Raw genomic sequence first — 17,611 nt, forward strand, 5'->3', positions numbered from 1 at the left:
TTGCGCTGTGGTTTAGTCCCATATTTCTCAATTCCTGTGAAATCTTTTGGTAGACTTTAGCATTTCGGACAGTACGACCCCGGGATCCATTCGCAAAACAAATCCACACCACTCCTCTGTGCGTCTGTGTCTACTAAATTTGACGTCACGTTCCACAGTGTGAACACACCCGAGCCACGCCGGGTGGGCTCGACTTGGTTCCGGCTCGGCTCGGCTTGGCTCAGGTGTGCTAGTGTGAAAAGGCTATTAGGGTACTATACCTGGGGTTTTAAAAAGTAACCTATGTTAAACAATACCAGCGGACTTGGTCAGGGTGACCTGCCCTGTTTAACTTTGTACAGTGCTATTGCCCGTCACATAAGCGGCATTGCTGCTTGCACTGTCTGACACAGCAACATTGTTGGTTATGAGTAAGGCCCTGTGAAAATCGCGGAAATTTTCTTTAAAATTCACAGCATTGTCACTGATAAAGTATCGTATTTTGCGGAATGTGCACAGAAATATAAAATAAGTTACGTGTACAGATTATTATTTTTGTTTAAAACAGCAAATATACAGATAAATGCACTGACATCAAAATTAACATCAAAGTTACTCAAGCACTTTACAATAGCTTGAAACGGTGTTGTAATAAACAGCCTGTAGGTAAAGTGTATGTGCAAGGACAGCGTTCAGTTCTAGTACGTCAGGAGAATGTTCACCATTTAGGTCTTGCAAAACAAATACAATGTGTAACCCATACTGATTTGTGCATCAGTGGACTCGGCAGTGTGACCACTGACAAGCAACCAGACTGTTTTACCAATTCCATAATCTCCTGCTTGTGATACTCTGCAACTTTAGTTAAGTATTCACGTCTCAGCTGGGCTGACGAAGGAATCGCTCCACCATTTGCTACACTCAGTCTGAAGAATTTCCGTAACTTTTGGTTGTCCAGTTTTTCAAAAGGGATATTTGCGCAAACAAACGCCCCTGTCAAGTCAAAATTTAATAAGTGGACTTTTGGAATATGGAAGTCACCGTTTTTTGTTCTTTGCAAGTAAAGCAGTCGCAGTACTGCTCTGGATTTCCACCTTTCTCTTTACAGTGAATCTAAGTGCCTGTCAACAGACACATTTCGGTAGTGATCGTACAGAAGAGCTTACCTCCATTTGCTTTACTTGATCTGCTGCAGACACATTTTTAGCCTTTTTAGAGACTTCCATTTTCTTGTTTACAGTGTGTAGTATTTTAATTTCCCGTTTAGATTGCATATAGTGACATGACATAATCAATGCACAGCTTAATGTAATTTTTTAATTTTTTTGTATGAAATACAAATAATTATGAAATTATTTGTATTTCTTAAGATTATTTTAAAAATCGCGATATTGGGCTAATTTCACGATTTCTACGCAGCCCGTGAAATCTCGATTTTTCACAGGGCCTTGGTTATGAGTCCTGTATACTGTACTTGTTACAGTAAGTACTACTATAGTAGCTGAGCGGTTGTTCAGTTTTTGTACACCACTGCTGTTACACTATGCCAGTTTTTGTCTTACCATCTATGCAAGACTGGTCTTCCAATGGAGAACAAGCACGGCAGATTTTTGAGGATGATCCCGCTCCCTCTCCCTCTCAGTTGTCTCCCCCAGTTCATCCAGACTTTCTTGAGGTCCATTCATCCTGGGGTCACCCGGCTACAGTTCCTGCTGTTTCACATTCCATGGAGATGCTGTACAGCTTGCATGATGCGAAGAAGCTTGGCTTGGCTGATTTCCTCTGCTAGATGCCACTATTGCCTTGCTGGTGCAAGCACCAAAACTAGCTCTCCTAAATAAGGATGCTACCTGCCCGAGTAAACAGTGTAGGGTTTCAGAGAGCATTCGCAAGCACGTTTGCTGCATGGCTGGGTAATTACAACAGTATATTGATAGCCAACCAGAACAGCTTGTTAAAGTCTGTCCCAGAGCCACAGACCCACACCATAACAGCTCGAGGAGCTGCGGTTGGTTAATAAGAACCTGCTCTGTATCTCTGCAGTGTTCTCACCGCACGCGGGAGTCTACAAAAGAGCTGGTGCGCCTGATTCCTAAGCAGTCTCTTCCAGTACGCAGACTAGCAGAAAACTGGCTGCCAAGGTTCCAGCAGCCTCAGAGACCAGCACAGTCTGCTCCTGCTAAAGCCAGAGGGGTTTTTCACAACCGACCCGCGGCTGTGCAAAGGGGAAACTTCAACAACTTCCGCCACCAAGTGCAAAGGCATAAGCAAAAGCAAAAGCCTCAGGCTAAGCCACAAGCAAAGCAGCAGTCCTAGCAATTTGCTGCCACAGGACGAGGGCCCCTTTTCACACCTGGAGTACTGGCATTAATGCATCACAGACACCTGGGTGCTCAATACTGTACAGATCTGCTATTCTCTACAGTTCAAACACGGTCCCCCTCCCTTTCGGGGGATGACTAACATGTTAGTCACGGACCCGCGAGACGCGGTGGTGTTGTCTCAGGAGGTGACGGCCCTGCTACAAAAGGGGGTTCAAGGGAGACACGTGCATGTCTGGATGGACAACACTACTGTGGTGGCTTATATAAACCACCAGGTTGGCCTCAGGTCCCCCAGTCTCCATCGGGTAGCCTGCAAGCTGTTGCGCTGGGCGAACGATCACCTCCTCTCACTGCGAGCAGTACATCTGTCCGGGGTGATAAACTGGGCGGTGGACATCCTCTCAAGGGGTCCCCAGTGCCTCAGAATGGAGGCTTCACCCAGAGGTGGTGAGCTTCATTTGGCAACGGTTCGGGAGAGCACATATAGACCTCTTTGCCTCCCAGGAATCGACCCATTGTCCCCTCTGGTTCTCCCTAACATGGGGCCAGGTACCCGCTGGCAATAGATGCCTTGGCACACCAGTGGCCGAGACAGCTGTTGTATGCCTTTCCATCGCTCGCCATGCTCCCGCTGTGCTGAGAAAAGATCAGGCAAGACCGGGCCAGGGTGCTATTAGTAGCCCCTTAATGGCCAAGGAGACTCTGGTTTTCAGCTCTGATACAGCTCATGAGTGGCCAGCCGTGGAGCTTGCCAAAATGCTGCAACCATCTCAGTCAGGCGCAGGGGACATTGTGGCATCCCGACCCACTGAGCCTGTGGCTCTGGGTCTGGCCCCTGAACAGCAACATTTGAGCTGTCGGATAAGGTCATTGACACCTTAAAAAAATGAATAAAACATAACAAGAAGTGCTTTGGCTTTTCTATTCCGTACCACATGATGGATCATTATTGATGCATTAACATTTTTGACAATGTGGGCAATAATCCTTACACTGTCGGTGCACTAGAGCGGACATTTTGAAAAGAGCTTTGAAACAGACTTTAAAGATATAAGTGTAAAAAGTTGTTAGGATGTTAACAATGAAAAGAAAAATGACAGGTGCATTATTTAAGCAGTTGTAGCAACAAATGTGGTGTGCTTTTTTGGAACCCCGATACTTAATCTGCAGCTACCAGTCTCCGCTCTAACCGAGGAGTTTAAGTGCGCCAAGGTCAGACTGGAAATGACATTAGTAGAGTCACGCGACAGATGCGTAAGGGAGGCAGCACCTGTGTTGAAAACTGGAAGAAAGTGGGCAGCAAAGAAAGCTGTGGAAGATGCAAAGGCTGCCCTTCGAATTGGTGATATCATGGGGCAAGTTCAGCATGGAAGAGGGGGTCTTGGTCTCAGTTCAGCTCCTCCTACATGGCACAAGGCCATGTAGGAGCTCAAAGGAGGAAGCTGGTAGTCAACGAGGTGCAAAAGCAGGAGGAGAGGATGAGGTGCATAAAGGCCATTTCCTAGGCCAAGCAGGGAGAATGGATGAGATGGGAGAGTGTGGAACTACGCAAGATTGGCTGGCAAGACCTATGGTCAATGGAACAGAGCAGGATCAGTTTCCTCATCAGGTCAACATATGATGTTCTCCCATCACCACAGAACCTAAACCTCTGGGTAGGAGAGGATCCCTCATGTCCTTTGTGTTCATCACCTGCAACATTAAGGCACATTTTGACAGGATGTAAGGTGGCTCTTAGCCAAGGACAGTTTACTTGGCGCCATGACCAGGTGCTGCGATGTTTGGCCTTAGCATTGGAAGACAAGCGTAACATGACCAATAAGTTGCCACCTGTTCCATCAAAACATTACACACAAAAGACAACATTCCTCCGCCCAGGAGAGCAACCACCAAGAAAAGGTGTTAAAACCAATCCTTCCAGGACAACTGGAAGCTGCTAGAGACTGGAAAATGCTGGCAGATGTTGGTCAACGGCTTATTTTTCCACCTGAGATTGCCACCACTAACCTTCGACCAGATATTGTCTTGTGGTCTGGATCAGCACGCCTTGCTCACCTGGTAGAGTTAACAGTGCCATGGGAGGATGCTGTAGATGAGGCATATGAGAGGAAGAAACTGCGGTATACTCAACTAGCCACTGAAGCGGAACAGCGAGGATGGAGAGTCCGGGTTTACCCAGTAGAGGTGGGTTGTCGAGGATTTGTGGCACACTCTACAACCCAGTTTCTCAGAGACGTCGGATTCAGTGGCCAAGAGTTGCGTCGCACAGTGAAGAACTTATCTGAAGCAGCAGAGAGGAGCAGCAACTGGCTGTGGTTGAGACGGAAAGATTCTGGCTGGGGATCTCAAGCACAATAGAAAGAAAGAAATGCTGATGTACAGGTAAGTAAGCTGGGCTGGGTTGAGTGGGGGACGGAGGGGGGTGATGCTGGGACGCCAGAATCACCATCGAGCCCTCTTGAGGTGTCGTGGGCTAGTCGACGAAACACCGAGGATGGAAGGTGCCCACTTGAAGACCCCAGAGATGTACCCTACTTAGCTCAATCCAGACGGTTGTCATGCTGATGCGCTGGGGAGGCCGCACTGTGGTTGATCCCCAGAGCCAGCATCACAGCCGTTGTGTGTGCTGATGCGCCAGGGAGGCAAAATAAGCTGATCCCTGGAGCCAGCATTACACTTTAGCCATTAACACCAGACAGAAGGATATCTACATCATCATATGGAAGGAAACGTAAATGGATGGAGACACATATGGATCACATTAGTTTACTGTAAAGCTACGTCTTAGTTGGTGCTTATCTTGGCGAGAGCCGAGTTCAAATCAGCATGAAGTTTTAACATCTACTCTCGTGTAATGGAAATCATTTTAAACATATCATTAATCATACTACACAAATAAATGGATCTTGTCTTTTTTTATATGCAGGTGCATCCAAAAAATCTGAGAGTTGGGTTGGACTTGGATGTTGTGAACTCACCATTGCTGTTGAATGTCGGCGAGAATGCAAATTGGTAAGCTGTAGTGCCGTACAGCGATGTATGACTTTAAACTTATCTACGCTCCAGGCCTTTTGTACCACACGTTCCTGAGTGTTTTTTTATTAAAAGTTTTTTTTTTTTAAAGTGTTAATTTTTTTTTCATTACCCATAGGCATCCTCCAAGAATGATATTTCAAAAGTATGCAGAAAGGACCGCGAGGTATGTGGTGTTATGCTTTGTATTGAGCTTTTTGAACTTTCTAAGCTGTTGTCAACCTTACACCTGATTTGAAAATCCTGGTGTGTTGAATATTATCATTATCATATGCTATTTATACATTTGTTTTCCGTAGACTGCTCTTTACAGCTGTATCAACAGAAATGAGAGTGAGTATTGTTTTTTTTTAATTTCATTGAATATGTTTTAATATTTTTTAAAAATGTCATACCTGTAATATTTTTATAAAAAAGTGTACAGTAGCATATTTATTTCTAAAGTTTGGAGAAGCATCCTCATAAACAAAGATGTTCACCCTGTTGCTACTGCAGTACTAGAAACTTTTTTTTCTAAAATTCATTGTGGTGAGGGATGAGTGTTCAGATTGGTCTACAATTCCCATCCTGTGTAAATATGGTTAGATTGAAATGTTTATTATGCCTTAAAGTTCTCCATCTGCAACAACGGTTTTATTGAGAACAGATTTTCATTTTTGTATTCACACTAGATATTTCAAAAAATAAATGTTGTGTCATTTAAATTCGAATGAACCTTTATTGAATGTACACTGATTGTCCAAAACAAATTGAGAATGCAAATTAAAAGCCATTACCCATGCTTTATCTTTTTTTCTGGAAAGAAACTACAAAGAGACACACACCACACCCTTTGTTGCCCACATGTTCTGCAATGTGGCATATTTAAAGACCGATAGCTTTGTTTACATGCCCGAGGGGCAAGGTTGTGACCTCTGCTTAACTGAAATGGCCACAGCTGTCATAGAACTCGAGAATGAATGAAGTCATTATTTTATTTTTCTAATTCGCAAAAAGGCAGCCAAACTCTACACACTCTTGTAGTTTATAGAGAGAGAAAGAGAATAACAGATGGAGCTTCAGTGAGTTACAGGAAAATAATTCCATCTAGGGTTTCTGTGAAGTCATAAATTATGAGATGGAATTGTTTTCCTGTAACTCATTGAAGAGGCCCATCTATTTTTTATAATACATGGATATGCTTGTGATGCTAATATTAAAGAAGACGAGGTTCAGCAGTACAGTTGGGTTTTTTTAAACATAGTGTTTCAGTGCTGTACAGATGTTCAATGTCGTTATCCGTTAGTGCTTCAGCTTTATTTGGATGATGCCTTTACCTTGTTTTAATTTCCCGTTCCTCTCCAGTTTCTCTGAGATACGAATATACCAGCTTTACGTCATTTTTTTAACATATTCTCATTTGGTTGAACGAACATTTCTGTACTGTGGGTGTTGTCGAGTGATTGAAAACAAGACATTTTGTGTTTTGAATTGAAAGTGACGGTCTCAAGGTGTCGAATGGGTCAAAGTTCAAGTATATTTTCCTCTAGAGGAATTATCACTTTGACGTCACTACTGGGGTATTATGGTTTTTTTTTTTCTTCGAATGGCTCAGGATGCAAATATAGCCTTCATCCGTGTGTGTGTGTGTGTGTGTGTGTGTGTGTGTGTGTGTGTATATATATATATAGGATGTCAAAGCACTGATAGCTTTATGTTTCCCATGTCCACAATAATACTGTGTACTCTCTCTTTGTTTTTCTTTCTTTTTTTTTAAAATAAATTTAGTCGTTGCCAATGTCCTCCAAAGCGTGTGCCTTCAGCCGACCACTTTTTTTCACACTGCGGACTCACCATGCAGCCACCCAAGAGCTACAGCGTCGGAGGACAACGCAGCTCTCGGGCAGCTGACAGGCAAGCCCACAGGTGCCCGGCCAGACTACAGGGGTCGCTGGTGCGCGGTGAGCTGAGGACACCCTGGCCGACCTAACCCTCCCTCCCCCCGGGCGACGCTCGGCCAATTGTCTACGGTCGGCTGTGGAATAGCCTGGACTCGAACTCGCGACGTCCAGACTATAGAGCGCATCCTGTACTCCACGTGGAGCACCTTTACTGGATGCGCCACTCGGGAGCCCCCTTCTCTCTTTGTTTTTAATCACATAGAAATATGTTGCCATATATGTGATTCCTGAACTTTTCTTACAAACTTAGCTATGTCATATTTTTCCCAATGTAATATGTACATTTGTTTTCCTTCATTCCAGTGGGGTCAGTCTGCTGCAGTTATGCGGGGCGCCACACAAACTGCAGAGAGTACTGCCAAGCTATTTTTCGGACAGACTCTTCTCCTACCCCCTCACAAATTAAGGCAGTTGAAAATTACTGTGAATCCATCAGCCCTGAGTTAATTCGCTGTGTTGACAACTACACACGGTCTTACCCCATGAGAAATCCCATTGATAGTAAGTGACAGCTGTTTTGTAACTTCAGCTTTTCCTTACTGTTAAAAAACAGATGTCCAGTTTCATTTTTTTATGTAAAATCGGTAGCCTTTTTATCTTTTTTATAGATGTACTTACCTGACCCATCCAATGTAATGCGACTAATGGGCTTTTGTGACGATTTGCAGGTTTGTATTGTTGTGACAGAGCAGAGGACACATCCTGCCAAACAGCTTGCAAAACAATTCTGAGGACCATGACGACGGAGAACGAAATCGTTGATGGCCTTATTGAGGGCTGCAAGAAGCAGCCTCTCCCACAAGACCCGCTGTGGCAGTGTTTTCTGGAGAGTTCACGATCCCCTTACCCTGTAACTACTGTGGACACACCCCCCTCGCCCAAATTGCTTTGCTGTTCTAAAGCAAATACAACTGTCTGTAGGTTAGTTAAAAAAACAGCAACAATGTTGGTGACATGAAAGGTGGTCATATTTAACATCTGTTGTGATTGTCCATTCAGAACTTTCAAGTTTGCTGTCTTGTGTTCTTTCAAGTTTGCTATCTTTCATAGCTGATGATTTGATATGCTTGATATGGGTGCCAACAGTGCCCCCTATGTGGATTTTGTTCAACTTTACATGTTTCTGATACACCCAAAGCGACGATCTATATATTCAGATTGTTTTAAACTCCCATTCCTAAATGATCAAAGTCATTGCTGCAAATAGGTACCAAATAATTCAGACCACCCTGTTTTAGGGGTTGTGCTGCTTGCACTAAAGACAGTATAGAACACAGGCATGTCCATAGAACTTTGATAAAGACCTAGGTGTAGCTGAAACACATACTTAAAAGCCAGAACAACATGTGAGTCAATAAACACTGTATTTGTTCCACTACAAACTCTCTCTTTATGCTTATACACCGGTTGTAAGACTGTCCTTATAAAAGTTTACCACAGCAAAGCGTAATAAAGCATAGTGAAAGCATGGTAAAGCACAGTGAGGTATAGTAAAGCATATTAATAAACATGGTAAACCAGGGCAAATTATGGTTAATACATGGTATTACCATTGAAAAAGAAGGGTAAAAGTGTAAAAAAAAGCGCAAAACTTGTATAAGGGTAAAAAATAACACAACATTTGTTTGACTTGAAGAATGTAACCTGCAAAAAAAAAAAAAAAACAGATCTGACCAAAAATAAAATAGGTGCTACCCTAAACGGTTGTGCTGTTTGTCCATATATTAAATTAATAAGCTTTACAGCTTTTACCCTTTCGTGAAGGAGGTTAAGCTACCTGACAGACACAGATTTGACATGCATTGTAAGGCCAGCTGTTTTTCAGTTTTACAAGCTCATTGCTAGTACTGTAAACAGACTGTTTGTACCACAGAAGGATTCCAGTTATCTTTAGAGTAATTATTGTTTTTGTGATTCTATTTGTGTTTTAAGGCTAATTACCTGTAATTATGTTTTGGCAGAGATTTGTGTAGTAAACTTTACAGTACCAGCTGGGGCAGTACACAGAGTTGGCAGGAGTTTGAAAGCCTCTGTGAATACAAACCTGTGGAAGTCTCAATGCTAACCTGTCTGGCTGATGTACAGGAACCATGCCAGTTGGGCTGTAAAGATCTCTCTTACTGCACCAACTTTAACAACAGGTAAAATGATGCATATTTATTTCTATGATAGTTTTATTACCATCAAAACAACAAAGCTTTGTGGTTATTTTGAGAGGGGTACTTAAAGAACCGTGATAGGGTTTTGTTGTCCATTGCTGTTCATCTTCATACCAGGACAGATTTTTTATGTCAAACCATCATCGTACTATACTTGGTTTTGGTAATGCGCATTACAAGTGTTGAACACCTGGAGGCGGTAGGCCAGTGCCAGTTCGGTTTGATTAACACCGTTCCATGGGTCAAAATGCGCATATTCCAGGGACAAATTAAAGAATCATCATCCTTATCTCCTGGGATTCTGTTGCAGAGCTTGTGGTAAGAAATGCTTATAGCACAACAAATAACGCAAAGGCCAGTGAAACTTGTTATTCAAAAATAAAAAATATATGCCAGCCAGGGTAAGGACACAGAACTACATCAGTGCTTCCCTCGATTGTCAAAAGTACATTCTCAAAACTTTCACTGTAAGTAATCTCAAAGAGGTTAATCTGGTTATACTGTAAACATTTATACTTTATACAGATCATTTACAAATACAGTATAAAGTTGATATACACACCTCCAGACTATCACTGATAATCTCAGCAGCAAACTGCACTCTCTTTGTAGCTTAATCAGTAAAGCCATAGCTTGCAGTCCTAAGAGCCTAGCATTGAATCCCACTGTATTCCAAAGGTACTTTTTTAACAGACATTTTGTTTTAGTTTCAAATTCATAGTACAGTTAGGCTATTAATACTGATGGTCGCATTGCTGAATGAAGAGAGGTAAACACACATTAATAGTACGCTGTTCAACAAAAACTTCGAAGGAATTAGTAATAGCGTTAGCATATTGGCAAAACTGTTGCCAGTACATTAACACCTCTTATTTGTGCTGCAAGGGAATCTTAGGCGCAACACTTAACAGATAATTACAATCCTCCGAGATAGAAAAAAATAAGGATGACAAGTAGAACGATCCTGTTACAGCAGTTGAAAACTGGGGGGCCACGATTAGGTCATTAAAACAGGAGCGTTTCTGTAATCCTTCTTTTAAGGGAATTCCAGTTTAATTCATATTCAGTTCTTCTTAGGTGTGACATCTGAATGTATAGCGTAAACCCTCCTTAATTACCATAAAATGACAACCACTGGTGTGGCACTTTGAAGTTTGTTGTTAACCCATGTTAAAATAAAAAATACAGGGTAGGTGGATTTTTTTCAGGAATAATAGCGTTAGTATCATAGCGTGCTACCTCTATTTTTGTAAACATAGACATTGCAAGCCATAAAGATTATAATCTGGCTCAGTCTGAATAAGAGAATAAACAAGCAGGTGTATCTTAAGCCAATAAACGTAAGAATCTTTCAGTGTTTATTTCTGTGTACATAATCTGTGTAGTCATAGTAGTCAATACATTTCAAAGAAATGCAAATATTTGGTGAATTCACATTTATTTTATAATGTTGTTGAAAAACACCAGTACAGTCATTGCTATTTAGAAAATGCAGCTCCTGCTGCTTGAACATATAGTTTAATTTCCTTTCCAGATTTCTCTTAAGTTATTATTGTTATCGTAACACTGCAGGGTTTCTTTTAAAATTAAGGTTTCTGCATGGCTATGCAGTAGACCTGTCACTCAGGGTCTCTGTTCAAATAAACTTTACCAGCCCTACAATAAGAAAAATATTGCTGTGAACCTGAGCCTAATAAAAAGCAAATACATTGCTAGCTAGTATGATGATCACCAGTGTAGGCACAAAATACAGATTTAAAATATAACTACTGCAGTACATGACAAGAAATACTGTGGTTCATTTTGACTAGGTCACAGCAGCATAGTTATTGTCATCCCCAAAAAATACATTATTACAATAGAAGAACAAAAAGTTGCTCCTTTAAAAGATATCAAGCTTTGCCTTTCAAAAATATCCAAATTGTTACAAAATTCATTAGTAGAATACATTAAAAAATGTTTTAATCGTGCTGCCAATTTCAAGGAAATACTGTAACTGATTAAACCTTTTGAAATGATAATGATATGGTATAACTCGCTTGTTTTTAGAAGTTGGTTGGTGTCACTGTGTCAGTCTTTGATTCAGCGATAGTTAATGATATGGTATAACTCGCTTGTTTTTTAAAGTTGGTTGGTATCACTGTGTCAGTCTTTGATTCAGCTATAAATCCCATTCCTTGATCTCTCTTGCTCTTTTGAAGACCGACAGACCTGTTCCGGAGCTGCAATGCCCAGTCAGACCAGGGAGCCATGGACGACATGAAACTCTGGGAAAAGGGAAGCATCAAGATGCCCTTCATGAACATTCCTGTCTTGGACATCAGAAAATGTCGCCCGGAAATGTGGAAGGCTGTAGCTTGCTCTCTTCAAATCAAACCCTGTCACAGCAAATCTCGGGGAAGCGTTATCTGCAAGTACGTTTGCAACGATTAAGTACATGTGTCAAAATTATTCAGCGTAAGCTTTTTTAGGATTGAGATTATTTTCCAGTATTACTTAGTATTAAATCATATAGGTAAACTGATTTAGACTGTCATACACGTTTTTAATATAAAAGCCCACTTGAATTAATACTGGCTATATTCACAACGACTTCCGGCACCCACAATAAAATGTTCTTTTCCTAGATTTGTGATGTCATCATATCGTCATTGTACTATAATTTTCTAGATTTTGGAAATGAGCATTGAAATCGTGGAACGCCTGGAGGGGATAGGCACGTGCCAGTTTTGTGCCATGGGTCAAAATGCGTCAAATTATAGGGGCAAATTTGAAAAATCGTCATCTTACTGACACAGAAGTAGACTTACTTATCTCCTGTAACCCTGTTGCAAATCTTGTGTTAAGAAATATTTCTAGCACAGCTTAAGAACAAATAACACCAGGATCATTTTTTAAAACACATAAATTATAAATGCAATATACAAGTTGATACACATACAGTAGCTCCAGACTGTGACTGATAAATCACTGAAATCTCAGCAATAAGCTGGCTCTTCGTTTAGGTCATTCAGTAAATCCTTTGCTTATGGTCCCTAAGATCATAGCATCAAATCCTGCTGTTAAAAAAAACTATTTTAATACAAAAATACTGATAGTATAGTAGTTCTAGCCTTTCTTTGAAAATTGTATTGATTTGAAGTTAAGAACCGCACAAAAATAAACTTAATTTAATTACTAGTAGCGATAGCATTTTGGCACAAGTTTAGCACAGCACATGAAGGAATCCCTTTTGTGCTATGAGGGAATCTTAATAGAAACATTTAACAAATAATTACATTTAGCCATGATTTAAAAAAAAGAACAAAAAAAAACAGATAACCAGTGTTCCAGTTACATCTGTTGTAAACCAGGATGGGCACGATTAATAAGTAAAATTGGAATGTTTCTGTAATTTCTAAAGTCTTACAAAGTCGTGTAAATACCCTTTTTAATGCAATGCATGTTTAATTATTGGTACATTCTTATGATGCTTGCTTTATGAAATATAGCCCCTCCTTAGTTACCAGAAAATGACACACAGTGACATGACAAGTTTGTTGTAAACCCTTGTCAAAACAAAAAATCATGACAATCATAGCGTGCAAAGTCTATTTTTGTTGTAAACGTAGCCACTTGGAGCCATTTATATTTTACTATTTATTTCTTACATTTTCTCAAGAGAAGCATTTCGTTTCAAGGAATATGTAAAAAGGCGGATAAATGAGTCCCGTTTTAGATACAATTATACACAGCTGTAACAATTACTATATTCACACAATTATTGTTGAGATTCAGCTTTTATTAGGGAGCTCCCCTAAATCCCTCGTTTAGAAAGATACAGGGTATTAATACTTGTGAGAGGGTAGCCGATGTGGATGCGTTCATTCACTGCTGAGTGACAGGCAGGAGATCGAGATGGAGGTTGAAGTTGATACGCCCCTCAGGCAAACAGGATTTATTTACATATCAACACACCGAACAGCTCACGTGACACTACCAGCAATGGTAGCACACAGAGTACATACAACACGGTGTACGAAAACATTTGTAGGATCTACAAACTCTGAACTAATCCTCTCAGTTCAATAATAAACTAACGTAGCTGACGAGATTGATCATGGCGGGTAAACAGTTAGGGCGGATATGTAATGGGCGGATACGCGATGGATTACTGTATAAGCCATTTTACTGCTGATTGAAAGTGCGAGAGTCCCTTTGATGTCGTAAATAGCAGCGCGTCTGTGTCATAAACAGGCCGCATTTTGATAGATGGAGCTGGCTGATCAGTGACGGAGCTTCGAGCATGGCAGGATTCGCTCTGTGTCGGCACTTGCACACACTGAAGGTTGGTTCATACTTCAGATTCTGACCTAATTTCTGGCAGTCGAGGGTCTTTGACCCTGTGCAACAGGTTGGAATTACATCATCACCACTCTTGCAACATGCATCTTTTTTGGAAAGCCGTACAGCCTTTTCTCATCCGTCTGTGACCTGAAATCTCATATGGTCGGATAATTTGCTGCATGGTCGGAGTGAAGTATAGCTGTCTGCGCCTGATGTATCGCAGTCATCTGCGACAGAAGTATGAACCAACCCTTAGTTGGACACCAGACAGAACTCCCCCCAAATTTTTTTTTACATTTCTACACAAATCGTAGGAATGGACCTGGGAGAGGCCATTTTGACGGAATTCGTCTACAGAAAGATAGAGGAAAGATAGAGGAAAGATAGAAGTTACAGGACAGGAGTAATTATTTGAAGAAGTTAAATAATAATACTAAACTGTAAAAAAACTAAAAAAAAAAAAAAAAATCACCGTTATGAATGTGCATACAGAGTGTGTGACCTAAACTAAAGTCTATTGATTGAGGGTAGCTTACATACAGGGTGAGTTGTAAACATGGAAGGAGAAGGGTTATTAACAAATAAAGTGATCATTTGTTCCTGTATTATGGCTTGTTGCCAGTAAATATCGCTTGTTAGGGGACACAAATGCCCTGTAGATAGCGGCAACCTTTCAATCATGCATACAGTATATACAACTAACATTTGAATGAAGGACAGCTGACACCCAACGGGCCAGACGGAACGCTCTCACGGGCCGCCAATTGAAGAACACTGCCAAAGAGACATAAGGTTCAAAACACACGCGTCAGTTAGAATGTATCTAGAAAACCTTGTTTTTGTTTTTCAGATGGGGTTATATTTGTAGCTGACAAAATGTACATTTTGAAAGCATTGGTCGCACAAAGAACTTTTTTGTTCGCATGTGCAACTAAATTGGGCGTAGAGTCCTGCTATATTGGTCTCAAGCATGACTGATGCTGAGGCATGGTCTGCAAGATAGGTGGAATGCCATTAATCTCAGTCGTACCCGGGTCATCATTGCAAGCATGACTCCCTAAAGCACCCTGGTATCTTCAGCACTGTTGCAGACCTATATGTGGCTGTGGAGCACTGTTACCTAGAGGCATTCAACTTCACTTAAAATATGTTGATCCAATCTCCTAGTTAATACTACTAGTAGTTATATGTCCACGATGGAAAATCACACTTCATTATTATGTGATATTTCAAGGATGGAAATAAGACTCCCATTGCATAGCAGTTTGAGATGTCACACCTGAGCTTAACAATACACTGCGGCTAATCAAGCTTGTATTAAAACCTGGAATAGGTGAACTGCTGTGCAATAGGATTTTTATTTCCATCCCTGTAGTTGCTTGCTGTGATCTTTGTACTGAAGGCTAACCCCATTCTGTTTTACATTTTAAAGTATAAGTCATTTGAACATTTTCTTGAACTCACTAGATGCACGTCTTGTCTAATTCTTCAGTCGTGGCCGTAAATCACATTCTTATTTTTCTACTGGCTATTCAATTATTTTTACTTGTTTCTTTCCATTCAGGTTTTATGCACCTTCAGTGGTTGTGCTAAAAGCACATTGACATTGAAAGATTGAAACTTTTGACCTAGCTCTCATTAGTCAGAATTCTGCCTCACCCAATTCTTTTTAACCCTACAGCAGGATATTTTAGATGCTTAACTTTGCATTTGTGTCATTTGCTTGATTTCACCTAATCTAGTCACTTGTTTCTGAACATGAAAACAAATAAATAATACCTTTATGTATGATTAGAGGATGTATGCTATAACAATTTATATTAGACTTAGAATGGTTTTAAATACTACAAAAACACATCTATTTATCTTAATAATATAAGCAGTCAGATCACAATTAAGAACAAAACAACATATTTATTACGAAGTGTATGTGTATATATATATATATATATAGAGAGAGAGAGAGAGAGAGAGAGAGAGAGAGAGAGAGAGAGAGAGAATGTATTACCAGCTGAAATATCACCTTTTGTTGGTTCACAATAGGATTTAATGTTCAAATCAACAAAAACTACCTCTCTCCACTCTACTTAATAGCTCAATTACCATATGAAAATCAGTCAGATATAAAAGATATAACACAAGGTAAGAGAAAGGACACCTTTTTCTAGTTTTGTGATTTGGCAAGTATCACAGTTGACACATAATGGCTTTTCTGATCCACGCGAGTCTGTGTCTAGGACCAATTAAATAACTATTCCAAGACCATTCTGAGAAAGAACTTAATGACCATTTCAGCATATGACCCACCCTTTTCTCCTACAGACAACAGCAAAATCAAACGGTCCGCTTTAAAAAAGTATTTTTTTTCATCTAGAATTTTATTTATTTATTTATTTATTTTTTTGGTGTTTTGACAATTGGGCACAAAAATCCTTTGGCCCCTTGTGCTTACACAGATCCCTTTTAAATCTTGGGTGTATAAAAGAGCATGTCACTCACCAAAGCTAACTTTTTATTAGAAAAATGCACCTGGGATACAAGCTTCCACATGCAGCTTTTCACAATGGTATTCTAAGGTCAAAACTAAAGTACATTTTTTTATTAGTATTGCTATAAAAAAGGCAATTAAATGAGGTCTTCCATAAAACATACTTGCATGGGGGCTCCCCAGTGGCGCATCCAGTAAAGGCACTCCGCGTGGAGTGCAGGATGCGCCCTATAGCCTGGAGATTGCCGGTTCGGGTCCAGGATATTCCACTGCCGGCCGTGGATGGGAGTTCCCAGGGGGCAGTGCACAATTGGCCGAGCGCCGCTCGAGATGGGGAGGGCTTAGGTCGGCCACCGCGCACCAGCGACCCCTGTAGACTGGCTGGGCGCCTGCGTGGTCCCCTGACGCTGTAGCTCTGAAGGTAGCTGCATGGGGGGCCTGCAGAGTGAAAAGAACTGGACGGCTGACGGCACACGTTTCGGAGGACACATGAGCTCGTCTTCTCCCTCCCGAGTCAGCGTGGGGGGTTGCACCGGTGAGCCAGGGTAAAAAAATTAGGCAATTCAAATTGGGGAGAAAATGGATTAAAAAAAACAATTGGCGATTCCAAATTTACAGGCCCAGAGGATATGATTGTTGTGGATTCATGAAATTGAAGTATTGTTGTGCTGTATTTTCTCAAAGGTAGGGGTCACACAATGTAATGCAGTACCACTCGTTGTGTTTTTACAGATCAGACTGCGTGGACATACTCAAACATTGCGGAGACCAGAGTAAATTTCCAGAGGGAACAAGTCCTGAAACCATTTGTGACTTCCTGTCCCCTACAGATGATGCTGAGTACTGTATTCCTCTGGAAAGATACCTCAGTAAGTAAGAGTAGAGACTGCTGTCATTAAACACACTGGTGACTCAGATGACACAGCTTGCTGTGTTAGCAAACGTGAGCATCTGTGGCAGCAGAAACCTCAAGAGGATGTCTTGTGCTTATTGAGAAGTGTAGAAGGCTGTCCGACTTTAATGTGAAGAGAAAATGATGTGCAGTTATACCAAGATGCAAGTTTTAGTGGTTAGACAGCACTGTTTAATAAATAACACAACAGAAAAAAAAAACTTTTCTAGAAATTAGAATTCTTAATGTCAAACCAATTCATGAACATTGTAATAGATCTTTGCAAGGGACGTCTTCTGCATGGCAAACAATCTTAAAAAACTAGGGGGAAAAAATTGTATTTCCTGCTCTTTAAAAAAAAAACAAAAAAAACTGATATGCACAGATGACCCCCTTTTTTCAAAAAATCCTTCTTTGGTGACAGAATTGCTCAGATAGAGCATGCGGGTCCTTTTTCTATACAATAAGGC

The 17,611-nt window shown here is 40.9% G+C and overlaps 1 protein-coding gene across 2 annotated transcripts in view; it reads left to right on the top strand.

The window, feature by feature from the left end:
- The window catches only part of LOC117400670 (reversion-inducing cysteine-rich protein with Kazal motifs-like), a 74,753-nt gene that overhangs the window by 25,378 nt on the left and 31,764 nt on the right, over positions 1-17,611 (top strand). For both annotated transcript variants that reach the window (XM_034000937.3, XM_034000938.3), the window contains exons 5-12: positions 5,230-5,315; positions 5,455-5,502; positions 5,636-5,669; positions 7,580-7,777; positions 7,945-8,197; positions 9,238-9,417; positions 11,637-11,849; positions 16,982-17,118. In XM_034000937.3, the coding sequence (XP_033856828.2) occupies positions 5,230-5,315; positions 5,455-5,502; positions 5,636-5,669; positions 7,580-7,777; positions 7,945-8,197; positions 9,238-9,417; positions 11,637-11,849; positions 16,982-17,118 (1,149 nt within the window). The remainder of the gene's footprint in view (positions 1-5,229; positions 5,316-5,454; positions 5,503-5,635; positions 5,670-7,579; positions 7,778-7,944; positions 8,198-9,237; positions 9,418-11,636; positions 11,850-16,981; positions 17,119-17,611) is intronic.

This window comes from Acipenser ruthenus, chromosome 4, assembly GCF_902713425.1.
Source record: "Acipenser ruthenus chromosome 4, fAciRut3.2 maternal haplotype, whole genome shotgun sequence".
Classification (NCBI taxonomy): domain Eukaryota; kingdom Metazoa; phylum Chordata; class Actinopteri; order Acipenseriformes; family Acipenseridae; genus Acipenser; species Acipenser ruthenus.